The sequence below is a fragment of the Ornithorhynchus anatinus genome, chromosome 4 (genome assembly GCF_004115215.2).
Source record: "Ornithorhynchus anatinus isolate Pmale09 chromosome 4, mOrnAna1.pri.v4, whole genome shotgun sequence".
NCBI classification, from domain to species: domain Eukaryota; kingdom Metazoa; phylum Chordata; class Mammalia; order Monotremata; family Ornithorhynchidae; genus Ornithorhynchus; species Ornithorhynchus anatinus.
The window spans coordinates 7,986,861-8,002,937 of NC_041731.1; the positions used below are offsets into that span (position 1 = coordinate 7,986,861).

Sequence of the window (16,077 nt, forward strand, 5' to 3'; positions counted from 1 at the left end):
CGAGGAGGGGTCACCGACTCAGTTTGGATTTGGGTTTCCGTGTTCTGAGCCCTGGTGCAGCTCGGCCCCTAGACTGCAAGCTCCTTGGGAGCGGGGAATGTGTCTGCCCGCTCTGTTAGAGTGTCCTCTCCCAAGGGCTTAGCACAGTGCCCTGCACACAATAAACGCTCAGTAAATACAACTGACTGACTGCCCCAGTTGTGGCGGAGGCCTCCGCCTTCTGCCACCAGAGCCATTCTCTCTTCCGCCCTCAGGGAGCCCCTGTTACCCGGCTCAGGTTTACGGGCGGGACCGTCGCTTTTGGAGGAAGTACCTGCACGTGGACTTCCACCAGCTCATCCGCCTGGCCACAGAGGAGATCCTGCGCTGGAAGTAAGCCAGGCCAGGGTTTCGGGTTGCCTGGTCGGGGGAGAAGACCACCAGCCTAGAGATTTGGCAACCAGGACTGTCTTGAGGCGGCTTTCCCCGATGCTGGACCGGACCTCCGTTCCTAGGCCCCTAGGAGGACGAGGGGAGAAAGCAGACGATAAACGTTCATCCCGGGGTGCTCGCTGAGGAACGCCGGTCCTCCCGCCTCGAGCGTGGGCTCAGTGAGCGGGAAGAAAGCACAGCCCACCACCCACCGACCTATGGCTGGGACGTGGGAGGGCTCAAGGAGTTGAAGGCAATCTCTTGGACAGGAAGCAGCTGCCTTTCCAGCCCCTGGGGTGGTTGTTTCAGAGGTGTCTGAAACGTCCAGTCACTGTCACTTCACAGAGGAGTAGAACGAAAAGAATGGGGTGGGGGGGGATGTGTAAAATAAAGTGGAACTTGCTTTTTTTATCACCGTTTGAAACCCTCGATGTGTGGCCCTGAGACTCCGCCCCGTCTGGAGCGGGCCCAAGACACCCCATTTTACAGAAGAAAGGGAGGCCCCGAACCCGCCCCCAGGGTCACCCAGTGAAAGGGTCTGGGACGCAGCCAGGGACAGAAGCCAAGAGTCCTGGCTCCCGGGCCCGAGGAGAGCCGCTGGAGACCAGAGGCTCAGGATTTCTGTGGTAGGGCCCCATACCGGGCACCGCTGCCTCGCCTTTTGATAAGACGGACGTTGGCGGTGGCCTTGCCGTTCAGGGAGGAGCCCGCTGAAGGGATTTCAGCGCGAGGCGAATCTGAGAGGAGATTGTCCTCTGCTGGGTTCCGAGGGCAGAGCCGTCACCCTTCCCCTCAGCGTTCCCCCTCCTCCCCATTACTGCCTGGCCGGGGGTGGTTTTGCGGCTGTCGCTTCACAGCCTCCCACGGCCGTGCCCCCTTGGCTGGCGGTGGCCTTTTCGCAATGTCTTCCGCTGTCTTCCCACCCCCGACTCAGATTCCCATCTGAATCCCCGGGCCCGAGCCAAAGCTGGTAGGTGTGGGCGAGAGGCATGCCCTTATGCAGGACTGAACATCACAGCTCCCTGATTTAATTCCTGGAAGAAGCTGCAGTCAACAGCTGGCAGCCATCCCTCAAAGGGCACTCGCACCTTCAGCATCTGACGAAGAGACCCAGACGAAACTGTTGAGGGACGGGGGCGAGGTGGTCAGGGATTCCTCGGTTGGCGCTCTGCCCACCCAGGAGGAAAGACTCCCCCCGACTGCACTTTTCACACCACTTTCTGGCTCTCTCCTTTCCCGCACAACCAGTCCTCTTTCGGGGAAGCAGCATGGCCTAGGGGAAAGAATCACGGGCCTGAGAGTCAGAAGACCTGGGTTCTAATCCGGCCACTGCCTCCTGCCTGCTGTGACCGGGGGCAAGTTGCTTCACTTCTCTGTGCCCCAGTTTTCTCAACTGGAAAATGGGGATTGAAAACCCGTTCTCCCTTGCATGTCCATGTGGGACAGTAATAATAACTATGATATTTGTTAAGTGCTTACTCTGTGCCAAGCATTGTACTAAGGTGTGGCGAAGATAGGAGATAATCAGGTCTGACCTGATTAACTTGTATCTACCCCAGGGCTTAGAAGAATGCGTGACACACAGTAAGTACTTAACAAATACCTTTTTTTAAAAAAAAAGGGACCTCCTAGCAAAGCTCAGAGTAGGCCCTTGGCCCAACCGACAGTGGTAAGTGGCTACAACATATTGGTAATATGTCTTATGCTGTCTAGTCGTCTCCGACCCATCGCGACGCCATAGACACACCACTCCCAGAACGCCCCACCTCCATCTGCGATCGTTCTGGTAGTGGATCCACAGATTTGTCTTCACAAAAATACCGAACCGGTTAAGCGCTGCCTCCTTCCACGCAATAAATTTTGAGTCTCCGCCCTCGACTCTCTCCCGTGCCGCTGGTGCCCAGCGCAGGTGAGTTTTAACTTGCAGCAGATGGCCTTCCACTCGCTAGCCACGGCCCAAGTAGGAATGGAATGGCTAGGCCTCTGCATGGCTCTCCCTCCCGTAGTCGAGACTGGTAGAGGGCTGGAAACTCTCCAGCTGCAACCCTGAGAGGGGAGGAAACGTACCTACCACGATCCAAAAAGCACAGTCCACCTGCTCCTAACCAACAACTGGGGTTGCTGAACCCTCATCCATCCTCCCTTTCCTTGACCACTAACCAACTATTCAAGCAACACCCCTGATCTCCTCCTTTCAACAATCAAACCCATAGTATTTGTTGAATACTAGCCTAAGCACCCGGAGAACTACGACCAAGGTAGAATGATCCGATTCCTGCCCGCCAGGGGTTTGCAATCTAAGGGGGGAGACAGACAAAATCATTTAGAGGTAGGAAGAAGAGACTGGAAGATGAGAAATGCGAGTCAATGTTTAAATAGAATAACTACACTGAGAGGTACAGAAGTCCTACGGTGGGTATTAGAGGAAAAGTGCGGAGTTGATATTTGGGGATGCGTTCCAGGGAGAACAAAAATTAACCGGGGAGAGTCTGTAGAAACAACAGGGCCTTGAGGAAAAAGCACGGACCTGATTTCTATTTCCAGCTCTGCCAGGTGGTTGCTGTGTGACCTAGTCACTAACTTCTCTGTGCTTCGGTTTTCTCAACTGTAAAGTGGGGCTAAAGTATCTCTTCTCCCTTCTTACTAAGACTGTGAGCCCCATGTGGGCAGGGACTGCGTCTACCCTGATTCACTTGTCTCTTCACCCCTGCTCAGAACAGTGCTTGGCACGTAGTAAACGCTTAACAAATTTAAAAATGAGGAGGAGGAGGTGGGATTTCAGATGAGCTTTGAAGACGGTCGGCCAGCTGAGAGCTGCAAGGTTTGGAGGAGGAGGAGAGAGTTCCAAGCGGGGAGAAAGCATGAGGAGGGAGGCGGAGGTGGTAGAGTCAAAACTTACCTCTCTAAGTCTCCCATTCTTCCTCCGATTCCTCCAGAAACTCCATGCTCTTTCCTTCCCATTCATCGCCCCTAGGGAAGAAAAGAAAGCAGCTTCCTTTAAATGTCACGCAAAGCATTTGAAAGCAGCTGATTTTCAGTCAGCCATTTATGTGCCTCAAGGTCTGGTCAAGAGAAGTCAGGTCCGCTGACCACCAGCCACCCCAGACTTAGGGAAGATGGATTATTCATTCATTCTATATTTATTGAGTGCTTATTGTGTGCAGAGCACTTAGAAAATACAGTTCAGCAACAGAGACAATCCCTGCCCAACAACGGGCTCACAGCGGGGGGAACTCGACTGTCAGATTCAATTTTTTTTTCTGTTTTTCAACTATAACTTCATCTGCCCGAGAATCAGCCTAACCGGTAGTCAGACCGTGAACTCGCTCCTTGACCAGACACGGCCCAGCAAAACAAATGAGATCGGGTCAGGAAGGAGGCCGTGGCTCTTTAGGCTGAAATCTTGCAGCCTGTCCCTTCCCCCACGGACAGTAGAAAATAGCAATGACATTTTGGTACTGTTTCTACCAGTCCGCTGTCCTCCTAACTCATTGTTTCCCCAGCTTCAGTGGTTCCTGTTAACGCAGATCCTATTTTACATAGATTTCATCTCAATCAATCAAGACACAACCTGTTTCATCACCATCAGCCACCTACTCTTTGGCACAGTGAGGAGTTATTAAGGAAGACCAAGTTAGTTCCCTCTTAGCAGAGAGGGGGGGGAAAATGTAAAAATGAAGCAGGTAAAAATTCAAGGGTGTAAATAAATGATAACAGAGGGATATAGCCACCCAGTTAGGCATACAACTGAGACAGCTGGAAAGGATATTAATAATCGTGGTCTCTGTGAAGTGCTTACTGGGGGCCGAATGCTGTAATAATAATAATAATAATAATGTTGGGATTTAAGCGCTTACTATGTGCAGAGCACTGTTCTAAGCCCTGGGGTATATATAGGGTAACCAGGTTGTCTCACGTGAGGCTCACAGTCTTACCGATGAGGTCACTGAGGCACAGAGAAGTGAATTGACTTGCCCACGGTCACACAGCTGACAAGTGGCAGAGCCGGGATTCAAACCCATGACCTCTGACTCCCAAGCCTGTGCTTTTTCCATTGAGCCACGCTGCCTCCCACTAAGGACTGGAGCTGATATAATAAAAGCAGATTGGACCCAGTCCTTGTCCCACACGGGGCTCACAGCTGAAGAGGAAGGGAGATAGAGGAAGTCGGGCAGGAGCCTTATAATCGGTGATGTTTTGGGGCAAAGGGTGAGTTTTTAGCTTTGAAAAGAGAGGTGGAGGAATGGGCCTTGTCAAGAGTGGCTTTTGGAGGGAAGGATGAGTTTGGGGATGGAGGGTAGGTTTGATGGGCTTATTCAAGGTACATCTCCAAGTGACCTTCCCCACTTAGGCTCTCATTTCCTTCGCCCCCTCAGCCCACAGCCCTTATTTACCTACCAATAATTTTATTTTTTTAATATTACTGTCTGTCTCCCCCTCTAGACCATAACTCCCTGTGGTCCAGGAAGGTGTCTACCAATTCCATTAGTTTGTACCCTCCCAAGTGCTTAGTACAGCTCTCTGCACACAGTAAGCGCTCAAGAAATATGACTGATCAGAATAGGGGGAAAAAGACAATTATTTGGAGGGAGCCTGGGAGTGGAGAGAATTAAGACTGCAGGATCAAGAGGGTTGTTGCTTTCTTTATTCAACCTTAACCTGGAGTCACTGAAGCGTCGGCAGTGGCCAGAGCCTGCCAGGGGGAGGGGGATTTAGCCCACGGGAGAAGGGGGCTGCAAGGGAAGGTACTGGACTCAAAGCAGCCCTTCAACGGAAGCAAACGGGTTACATCGGGCATCAATAAATCACAGTTCAGAGAGACAGGGCAGGAACTGAGAAAAGAATAATGGCCGAGACATTACCCTCGCCAACCCAGCCAAGCAAGCAGTCCCGGCTGTGGGACTGGGGCTTAATGAACAGCAGGCATTGTGCCTAATGAGCCGAAATAATAGGCTTTTCTTGTCTCCTCTAGCTCCGCTTTTGACTGGAGTCCCATGGAAACCGGGGACCAGTGGGAAAACTGAGATCCCACTCCAGGTTAGGCTGAGGAGCCGGGGAGAGGGAAGGGATGGGGTGGGAAGGGGGACAGGTCAAGGTGGCTTGCCAAACTGGGAAAGGCCTGGATTTCACAGAAGACGGCTGGTGAACTCCAGTGGGGCCAGACAAAGGGAGGTGGTTTGGGAGCAGACGCGGAATCAGGAAGGCTAGGAAACACTGGCAAAGAATATAATGCCCAATCTTGGAGTGCCAGGGTCTCGGGAAAAACATCAAAATATAAGCTCTAGCCCTTCGCCTCCTATCCCATCCTAGCCTCACCAAGAGAACAGATTCCAATCCATTGGCTCGATCCAACCACTTAAAGCTCTGTCCCAGTCTTGACAGGGCTAGAAACTCCCAGGTTTCCAAAAGGAGAGACCGAGGGCGACTGAGACCCCTTTCCTTCCCTTCTTCAAGATAAACTGGCTGGGCTCACCACAGTGGAAGTCTGCTGGGGTATGTCCCCGGGCTCACCCTGCCCCGCACCTGCTGTCTGATCCACCATGCCCACTGGGGAATAATTATTATTATTATTATTATTATTATGGTTCTTGTTAAGTGTTTTGGGCACCAGCCTCACCTCCACTGGCATATGAAATAATAATAACGGTACTTGTTAAGTGCTTACTATGTTCCAAGCGCTGTCCTAAGCACTAGGCTGGACACAATCCCTGTCCCACACAGGACTCACACTTTGAATCCCCGTTTCATAGATGAGGTACCTGAGGCCCAGAGAAGTGAAGTGTCTTGCCCACAACCAGGTCCCACAGCAGACGTGGCAGAGCCAGGATTAGAAGCCTTCTGACTCCCAGGCCCATCCTTTATCCCCTATGCCAAGCAGCTTCTGGACTTGGATATCTCATCCTCTGTTGCCGATTTGTCCATTCCCAGCGCTTAGTACAGTGCTCTGCACATAGTAAGCGCTATAAGCGCTCAATAAATACTACCGAATGAATGAATAAATGAAAATCCCTTCTTACTTCACTGCCAACAGCTCCCAGAAGGAAGGGTGCGTGGTGACACCTTGACCTCTGACAGAAGCTGTCCCCAGCCCTCGCCTCGCCCAACGTCTCCTTTCTCTGCCTCTGCTAACCAGGCAGACCTTGCCTGAGATCTCGACGCCTGGGACTCCCTAAAGCCGTATATGAATCAGATAAGTCTCCTCTTCCCTTTCTGAATATGATTCATCCCGAGAAAAGCTTTCTGTTTTCACCTCTAACCGTCAACCCCCATTACGATCAAACACCTCAACTCCACGGTCATATATTATCTAACCTTATAAAATCACGTCCTCTCCCGTACATTTTCCGGCCCCGCTCCCCGGTAGCCCGTGTCACTTACCTCCAGCCCCGGCCCTTAAATGTACATCAATATATAGATGGGTTGTATAATAAAAACGATAACTGCGGTATTCGTTAAGCGCTTCCTATGCGCCAGGCACTGTATAAGAACTGGCGTAGAAGCAAGTCAATCAGGTTGGACACGGTCCCTGTCCCACATGGGGCCCACAGTCTCAATTCCCATTTTACAGATGAGGAAACCGAGGCGCAGAGAAGCTAACTGACTTGCCCAAGCCCACACAACAGATAAACGGCAGATCCGGGATTAGAACCCGGGTCCTTCTGACTCCCAGGCCCGTGCTCTATCCACTAGGCTACACTGGTTCTCTAAATCTAGGTCACCCATAAAGATATCGACTAGAACAAATCCAAGGTCTGATCCCACGACGGATCCTTCTCAAATATTCCCGACAGGTAGTGATATCATTCTTTGAATGCTGCTTACTCATTCACTTATTCGTCCATTTCACCCTTCATTCACCACCGATTACCAATGTTACCCTTGAGCTTCCTCCTCCAGCTTGGAAAAGAAAATCTCTGCCTGACTCTCCCGTTAGATTTGAAGCCCCTTGAGGGCGGGCTTCTACCTCCTACTGCCAAATTGTCCATCCAAGCGCTTAGCACAGTGCTCTGCACATAGTAAGCGCTCAATAAATACTACTGAATGAATGAATTTTACTCTACCCGGTGATCTGATCGGCCCCATTAAGGCCTGGCCCGGGGGCAGCGGACTCTTGAAGTCCAGGCTGGTCTGAATCATCCTCGATCTGAGGTTACTGGATGGTTTGGGTCACTTCTGGCTCCCCCCTCTCCCCTCCGCCCCCCAGGAGCTGCAGCCCAGAGGCAGCTGGGTCAGAGGAGGAGATGGCAAAGGTACCGGACCAAACCGGACCCCTGGACCTCCAGATCGGCACTCTGAAGTCCTAGGGAGCAGAAGACCCTGGAATTTCCCAGACGTCTTGGATCCAGGAAGCAAAACGGGGAAGCAACCCCAGGGCAGAGCCCTGGAGTCCAGGCCCCACTCCGAGAGGGGAGGAGGGAGGAGCTGGTAGAAGCCGACGCTTCCCCCCGCTCTGCCCAGTCATAGGCTGGCATGGGTCACTACCCCTTCTGGGAGAGGACTTTGTTCCCCTCCCTTAGAACCTGGACAATTCAGACCTCTGAGTCAATAGTTTGGGCTGCAGAGACCAGAGCCAGAGTCCAGAGAAATGGCCTCTTGGGGCCGGGTCTACACCCGGCAGTCCACGAACCCAGGCATCCGGGCCCTACGAGGCCACAGTTTGGGGGTGCTGCTGGACCGGGCCCGGGAGATCCAGAGGAAACTGGACCAGGTGAGGCCTTCCCCGCTACACAGCCTCCATCTCCCCGCCGTGGCCCGTCCCAAATCTCCGGGATAATCCCAGAGACCTTTGCTCCTAAGGACAACGGCCCTCCCCTCGGTCATCAGGAAGGCTCCTCTCCGGCCAACAACCCCTTTTCCCTCCCAGGGGGTCGAGAAGCCATTCCAGTTGGTGATCGACTGCCAAGCTGGAGATCTCCAGGCCGCGGGGAGTCCGAGTTGCAGCTTCCTACGCCAGGTCAGGCTGAGGAAAGGGGCCTGCCCCCGCCCCCCGACACACACACGTGATCCCCGAGAGGAGAAGGGAAGGGAAAAGGGCCTGGCAGATGGGGGGAGGAACTGGGGGATGGAAGGGAAACTGAGGAAGGAGAGTGGGGAGGGGGCGGTGACCCCCGGGGAGCTCTTGAATCCCTAATCCGGTCCCACCACCAGGTGCTGGCCGCCTGCGCTTACCCAGAGCTGCTGGAAACTGGGGAGCTGCCAACGGACGTCTGCCAGAGAGCGCGCCGCATCCTGTGGGAACTCGAGGGATGCAGCATAGGTATCAATCAATCAATCCAGTTTATTGAGCACTTACTCTGTGCAGAGCGTTTTTTTTAAATAGTATTTATTAAGCGCTTCCTACGGGCCAGGCATGGCTCTAAATCTAGACTGGGAGCTCGTTGTGGGCAGAAACGTGTCTGTTGTTATATTCTCCCAAGCGCTTCGTATGGGGCTTTGCATATAGTAAGCGCCCAATAAATACGATTGAATAGAATAGCGCTGTGGCAGACACACGCTAATCAAGTCGGGCACAGTCCCCGCCCCACATGGGGCTCACTGTCTTAATCCCCATTTTACAAATGAGGTAACTAAGGCACGAAGAAGGGAAGGGACTTGCCAGCAGACACACGGCTGAGCCGGGGATAATAATAATAATAATAATAATAATAATAATAATAATGTTGGTATTTGTTAAGCGCTTACTATCTACAGAGCACTGTTCTAAGCGCTGGGAGAGATACAGGGTGACCAGATTGTCCCACGTGAGGCTCACAGTCTTCATCCCCATTTTACAGATGCGGTAACTGAGGCACAAAGAAGTTAAGTGACTTGCCCACAGTCACACAGCTGACAAGTGGCAGAGCCAGGATTCGAACCCACGGCCCCTGACTCCCAAGCCTGGGATCTTTCCACTGAGCCACGCTGCTTCCCAAACCCAGGTCCTTCTGACTCCCAGGCCTGGGTTCTATCCACTAGGCCGTGTTGCTTCTGTACTAAGCGCTTGGGAAAGTACAATATTGGTAAACACTGCCCACAAGGAATAATAATGTTGGTATTTGTTAAGCGCTTACTACGTGCAGAGCACCGGTCTAAGCGCTGGGGGAGATACAGGGTCATCGGGTCGTCCCACGAGAGGCTCCCAGATAATCCCCATTTTACAGATGAGGTAACTGAGGCACAGAGAAGTGAAGTGACTCGCCCACAGTCACACAGCTGACAAGGGGCAGAGCCGGGAGTCGAACCCATGACCTCTGACTCCGAAGCCCAGGCTCCTTCCACTGAGCCACGCTGCTTCCCCAAACTTACACTGGGCCAGGCAGCAGTGGAAAGGGCTCTAGTTAAGAGAATCATCAGCTTCTGCCCTCAGGGGGTTTTCGGTCAGATGCGGGAGGCAAGACACACGGACACAAAAACAAGACTTCGCTCCTAAGTTCTCCAGACGTTACTCTGCGCTACCAACGTCCAGCGTCCAAAGCACCGAGAGTAAATGGGTACATTCCGGCACGGACTCAGAATCGCGGAGGTGAACATCAGCACTGAGGGTGGGGGTGGAGTTGCTGAGACCGGTCACTGGAAAAGACTTGCCTGAGAAGCAGTGAGACCTAGTGGAAAGAGCACGGGCCTGGAGGTCAGAAGACCTGTGTTCTAATCCTGGCTCTGCCACTTCTTTGCTGGGTGACCTTGGGCGAGTTACTTAACTTCTCTGGCCCTCAGTTCTCCTGTTCTCCCTCCCATTTGGATTGTGAGCCCCGCGCGGGACAAGGGACTGTGTCCAACCTAATCCACCGGTACCTCCCCCGGCGCTTAGGACAGCGTTCGGTAAGTCAGCGCTTCCGTGGCTCAGCGGAAAGAGCCCGGGCTGGGGAGTCAGAGATCATGGGTTCAAATCCCGGCTCCGCCGCTTGTCAGCTGGGTGACTCTGGGCAAGTCACTTCTCTGGGCCTCAGTTCCCTCATCTGTAAAATGGAGATGAAGACCGTGAGCCCCACGTGGGACAACCCGATCACCTTGTATCCTCCCCAGCGCTTAGAACAGTGCTTGGCACATAGTAAGCGCTTAACAAATGCCAACATTATTATTAGTGTTACCGTAAGAAAGACGGGTTCATAGGTGTTCAAGGAAAGAACAGGCGTGGCCCAGAGGAAGGGAAAACTGAGGCGGATGGAAGGGAGAGGCTGAATTCAAGGGATAAGAGGCCAAACAGACTTAGTACACCTTTTTTCGCCCTCTGCCATTTCCTCTAGCTGCAATTTATTTTAATGTCTGTCTCCCCTTTTAAACTAGAAGCTTCTCATGGGCAGAACTTGTGTCTGCCAAGCTTTTGTATTCTACTTTCTCGAGTGCTTAGTACAGAGCCCCGCACACGCCAAGCACTCGGTAACTACCACTGATTGACAGAAGTCCGTGAGGGCAGAAACTTCAGAAGTCATCTGATCCATCTCCCTACTTCTGGATAGGGTGACTCTTAAAATAGCCTGGAAAAACCAACTGACCAGCCCTCGAGAATCTTCTCTCAGTCCCCCACTCTCCCTCCAAGGACTCCTCAAACAGAGCTCGTTGCGGGCCAGGTAGACAGTCGTACTAATCGAGCACTTACTTTGTGCAGAACACTGTACCAGATGCTTGGGAAAGGACAATATAAGAATAGAACGGACCTCCCCCGCCCACAACAAGCTTACGGTCGACTCTGTTATATTGTACTCTCCCAAGTGCCGAAGCGGCGTGGTCTAGTGGCTAGAGCAAGGGCCTGGGAGTCAGGAGGACCTGGGTTCTAATCCCAGCTCTGCCACTTGTGCGCTGTGTGACCTTGAGCAAGCCACCCAACTTCTCTGCGCCTCAGTTCCCTCGTCCGTAAAATGGGGATGAGGACCGTGAGCCCCACGTGGGTCGACCTGATTACCTCGTATCTACCCCAGCGCTTAGAACAGAGCCTGGCACGTAGTGAGTGCTTAACAGATACCATTAAAACAAAAAAGTATTCATTCAATCGTATTTATTGAGCGCTTGCTGTGTGCAGAGCACTGTACTAAGCGTTTGGGAAAGTGCCATACAAAAATAAACGGATGCATTCCCTGCCCACAACGAGCTTACAGCGTAGTGCTCTGCACAAAGTAAGTGGTCAATAAATACGATTGATCGATCGATTCCGGCCCCCCACAGGCTCCTACAATCTGCTGTTCCTGGAAGGGCCGCTGGCTCGGAGTCTGGCCGGCTTCTTGGAGCAGCGAGACGGGGGCCTCCCCTGCAGCCCTCTGGACGTGATGCCCTGCGGCGCGACCTGCAAAGCCATCGCGGTGAGGCCGAGGGAGCCCGGGAGAAGGGGGTGGAGGTGCAGGGGGCCATCAGCTTTGGGTTATTCATTATCCAATCGCCTTTACTGAGCGCTTACTGTGTGCCAAGCACTGTACCGAAGAGCTCGGGAGAGTACAATATAACATAAATGGACCCATTCCCTGCCCACAACGAGCTCGCAGTCTGGAATAAGTGCCCCAAGGTGGCCGGAGAAGTCCGACGAATCGAACGCCCGGGGGGCGAGCAGCGCCGCGGGGTGAAAAATATGGTCACGTGACTTATCGATAAGAGAATTTATAAGTTTCTCATCTGGTTTCGTTCACTGGGTCATTACGCCGAGCCTCGTGAACGGTGGTCCCCAGGCTCAGGGCGATGGTTAGATTCTCCAGGCCACTTGAAGGAAGCTGGACCACCCTGGTGAAGGTCACTGACTTGCGACTCGTAGCCAAGAACACGCCCAAGTCCCTGCAGGAGAATTCTAATTTTCTACACAGGAATAATAACAGGAATAATTGTTGTGGCATTTGTTAGGCGTTTACTGTGTGCCAGCCACCGTACTAAGCGCTGGGGCGGACACAAGCCAATTGGGTTGGACGCAGTCCCTGACCCACGGCTCAATCCCCATTTTACAGATGAGGTAACCGAGGTCCAGAGAAGTGAAGCGAGTTGCCCGGGGCCACAGAGCAGACAAGCGGCAGAGCCGGGAAAGGGACAGTGACACAAGGTCTTGCCATCAGGTCCTTTTCACTCAAAGAGCAGCCACGAAATGTTTCCTTCAAACAGTCAGGGCTAAAATAACGGCGGGGTTTGTTAAGCACACAGCCCACGCGCCATAGGCTTCTCGAGCAAATGCGAGATCATTAAACCCGGCCCCCATCCCCCATGGGGCTCACGAACCGAGCAGGAGAGAGAACAGGCGTTGAAACCCCATTTCACAGATGAGGAAGATGAGGCACTGAGAAGTCAAGTGACCCGCCCAAGGGCCTGCAACAGGCCGGTGGCAGAGTCAGGATTAGAAGTCAGGTCTTCTGACTCCCAGGCCCGTGTTCTGTCCGCTAGGCCGAGTTACTTCTCCAACTCCCTCCTCGAGACTCTACCCCAACTGCCCAAATTTGGGGGGGCAACCTCGAAGCCACGGTCACTCCCGGAACTGGGAGCTGACAGGGACCTTCGTAAAGAGCACAGGGTCCAGGGCCCGAGCGACAGAGAGAGAGCTTCGGTCGGCCCGACCACGGGACCAGTTTTGGCCAGGCCCTGGGCTCGCTCTCTCGGAGAGGAATCGGGCCGCCAGAGCGAGGGACGGCCACAGAGGACGGGGCCGGCGGCCGAAGGATTAGGGGAGAGGGGAGGCAGGGTCACGGCGGGATGGGAGCGGCCGTGGGAAGCCCGGGAAGAAGGAATGGGGTGCCCCCTGGCCCGGAGCCCCTCTCCTCACGCGCCCCTCCCTACCCCAGAACATCCTGAACATGCTGATGGACCGAGAGGCCCTGCTGAAGACGGGGGTCCTGCTCCCCGCCCCCGGCCCCCCGGTCCTGGCCGAGGCCGTGGCCCTGGTGGGCGGCGTGGAGCTGCGGTACCAGCTGGACGAGGAGCGGGGCTGGGCGCTGGACGTGGACGTGGTGGAGAGGGTGCTGAGGGAGGGGCGGGCGCGCTGCCGTCCCAAAGTATTGTGTGTGGTCAACCCGGGGAACCCCACAGGTGAGCGATCCCCCCGAGCCTCCCGGCTCTCCCCTCTCCACCAGGACACATCCCTCCCTTCCTTCCGAATCTACCGACCGCTTCCAACCTCCCACGGGAAGCCCTCCCCGATTAGCCCTCCCCGACCGGTCACCTCAGCTGCCCCAGCCAAGCGACGATACCTACCTCGGCGCGGTTCACGTGCCCGGGACTGGTGTCTGCCCTCTCCCAGAGGCTTCTCGGGCAGCTTCCCGGGACCCGACTTCCCGAGCCCTCCTGGCCGTGCCCTCTCCTTCGGCCTCTTGGGAGCGGGAGGGGGAAGAGCGACTCTCCGTAGGGCCGCAGGGGAGGAGGGTCGGTGCTCTGACATCCTCTCTTCCTTCTCCTCCCGCCACGCCCAGGCCAGGTGCTGAGCCGGGAAACCATGGAAGCCGTGATCCTCCTGGCCGCCCGGGAGCGGCTGCTGCTGCTGGCCGACGAGGTGGGGCGGGCGGCGGGGCCGGGGATGCCGCGGGGAGACCCTGAGGAGGGGGCCGCGGGGTCCCCGGGAATGGGGGGCCGGTGTGGGCAGACGGCCCGGGCGGCCTCTCCACCCGCGACCAGCTCAATGGGAACTGGAAGCCAGGCTCCAGTAGGCGGGCGCCCCTCCGGCACGCCGACCGCCAACCATCGCCGCGGGCACCCCCAGTCCAACCCCTCGTCCCTCGCCGGCTCTCTCCGTCTCTCTCTGGCCCAGGCGTACCAGGATTTGGTCCTCGGGCCCGGTTGCCGCTTCCTCTCCTTCCGCCGGGTGCTGCTGGAGCTGGGGCCGCCCCCGGCTCGCTCCCTGCAGCTCATCTCCTTCGCCTCCCTCTCCTCCAGCCTGGTCGCCGAGTGAGTCCCGGGCCGGAGCACGGGGAGCCGGGGGGGGGGGGACCCTCCGCCCACCACCGAGAAGGCCCGTCCCCGTCACCACCGAGGCGGGGGATGCGGGTGTTGTGACGATAATGATAATTCCGGTACTTGTTAAGCGCTCACCCATCTAGGCACCGGGGTAGATACAAGTGACTCAAGTTGCACACAGTCCCTGCCCCATGTGGGGCTCACACTCTCATCCCCATTTTACAGATAAGGGAAGTGAGGTCCGGAGAAGTCAAGCGACACGCACAAGGTCAGGCGGCAGAGCCGGGATCAGAACCCAGGTCCTTCCGGCCCCCGGGCCCGTGCCCTACCCGCTAGAGAAGAAGCACGGCTCAGTGGCAAGAGCCCGGGCCCGGGAGTCAGAGGTCGTGGGTTCTAATCCCGGCTCCGCCGCTTGTCAGCTGCGTGACTTCTCTGTGCCTCAGTTCCCTCCTCTGTAAAATGGGGACGAGGACCGCGAGCCCCACGTGGGACAACCTGATTACCCTGTATCTACCCCGGTGCTTAGCACAGTGCCTGGCACACAGTAAGCGCTTAACGAATACCATCGTTATCATCGTCGCTATTACCGCTATTAAACCAGGCTGCTTCTCAGAGCGGTTGGGGGGCGGGCGGGGGAAACGCACGACAGGGTCCCCCGCCTCGTGCCGTCCCCGACGCAGGTGTGGGTTCCGGGCCGGCTTCTTCGACGTGGTGAACGTGGACCGGACCCTTCTGAGCGGCCCCTACAAGAATCTGAACAGCATGAGTATCCCGCCCAGCCTGGGCCTGGTGGCCCAGAGGGCTCTGAGTGACCCGCCCGGCCCCGGGGAGCCGTCCTACCTCCGCTTCACTCAGGTGGCAGCGGCTCCCGCGGAGGGCCGGGGGGACCGACCGGCACGGGGCAGAGGCAAGGCGGGCAGCACGGGACACCCCCCGAACTCCAACCAGCTCTCCCCCCTCCCCCAAGCTCTGCCCCCTTCCCTGCCCGACCGACCGGGCGGCGGTGGGATCGAGGGAGGAGGGGAGAGGGAACCCGCCGCCTCGCGTCCGTCCTCCCGGTGCCGACCCTGACGTCGGCCCCCTCCGTGCCGCCCAGGAGAAGCAGGCGGTGCTGAAAGCCCTGGCGGAGAAGGCTCGGCTGACGGAAAGCGTCTTCAACCAGGCCCCGGGCATCCGCTGCAATCCCGTGCAGGGCGCCGTGTACTCCTTCCCCCGCATCTCGCTGCCCGCCCGAGCCCTGGAGCGAGCACAGGTCTGGGGGGTCCCGCCCGGGCCGGGGGAGGACGGTGAGGAGGGGGCGGGAGGGAGCTTCAGGCCGGGACTCTGATTTTGGTCCCCGGGTCCTGCTTCCCTTCGCTCAGGCCCAGGGCCTGGACCCAGATTTCTTCTTCTGCCAGTCCCTCCTGGAGGAGACGGGGATCCTGGTAGCCCCGGGCTGCAGCTTCGGGCAGGCCCCGGGCACCCATCACCTCAGGTATCGGGGCCCTCCTCCCCATCCTCGCACACCTCCCGAACCACCAGCCCCTTCCTCGGAAACGGACCCTCCCCTCCGTCCTCGGCACCCACTCCCCTCCCGCGAGACTACGGCGGGAGGGACCGTACCGAGGGGAGACCGAGAAGTGGGGTGGGGGTCTGAGCCGCCTGGCCGGGACCCTCCTCTCCCTCACAGACTGAGCCTGGCCCCGCCACTGAAGACGCTGAGCCGGACTCTCCGCGCCCTCACCCTCTTCTACGGCCGCTTCGTGGAGGAGAACAGCTGACCGAACGGAATCGGGCTCCGTCTCTCTTTTATTACACTTTTCTCCAACTCCCCGACTCCGAGTGGTCTCTGCCTTT

The 16,077-nt window shown here is 56.1% G+C and overlaps 2 protein-coding genes and 1 long non-coding RNA gene across 5 annotated transcripts in view; 2 read left to right on the plus strand and 1 right to left on the minus strand.

Moving 5' to 3' along the window:
- RECQL4 (RecQ like helicase 4) overlaps positions 1-822 on the plus strand; it is a 24,860-nt gene extending 24,038 nt beyond the window's left edge. For both annotated transcript variants that reach the window (XM_029063136.1, XM_029063137.2), the window contains one exon: positions 255-822. In XM_029063136.1, the coding sequence (XP_028918969.1) occupies positions 255-376 (122 nt within the window). In that variant the 3' untranslated portion in view covers positions 377-822. The remainder of the gene's footprint in view (positions 1-254) is intronic.
- The window catches only part of LOC114811200, a 19,178-nt gene extending 5,414 nt beyond the window's left edge, over positions 1-13,764 (minus strand). Inside the window, exons 1-3 of the long non-coding RNA XR_003758872.1 lie at positions 13,546-13,764; positions 3,311-3,381; positions 314-498 (exon numbers count right to left, since the gene is read on the minus strand). This is a non-coding gene — a long non-coding RNA (uncharacterized LOC114811200). The remainder of the gene's footprint in view (positions 1-313; positions 499-3,310; positions 3,382-13,545) is intronic.
- LOC103164662 (alanine aminotransferase 1-like) lies at positions 7,944-16,056 on the plus strand. 2 transcript variants are annotated; one of them, XM_029063140.1, is made up of 11 exons: positions 7,944-8,119; positions 8,276-8,365; positions 8,560-8,668; positions 11,551-11,684; positions 13,137-13,380; positions 13,761-13,840; positions 14,096-14,232; positions 14,922-15,096; positions 15,338-15,493; positions 15,603-15,715; positions 15,911-16,056. In XM_029063140.1, exons 1-11 carry the CDS (start codon positions 7,997-7,999, stop codon positions 15,999-16,001), a joined length of 1,452 nt encoding a protein of 483 aa, XP_028918973.1. In that variant the 5' UTR covers positions 7,944-7,996; the 3' UTR covers positions 16,002-16,056. The 2 variants fall into 2 exon arrangements, with proteins under 2 accessions (XP_028918973.1, XP_028918974.1); XM_029063141.1 differs by having other exon boundaries at positions 15,639-15,715.
- Positions 16,057-16,077: the final 21 nt, after the last annotated feature.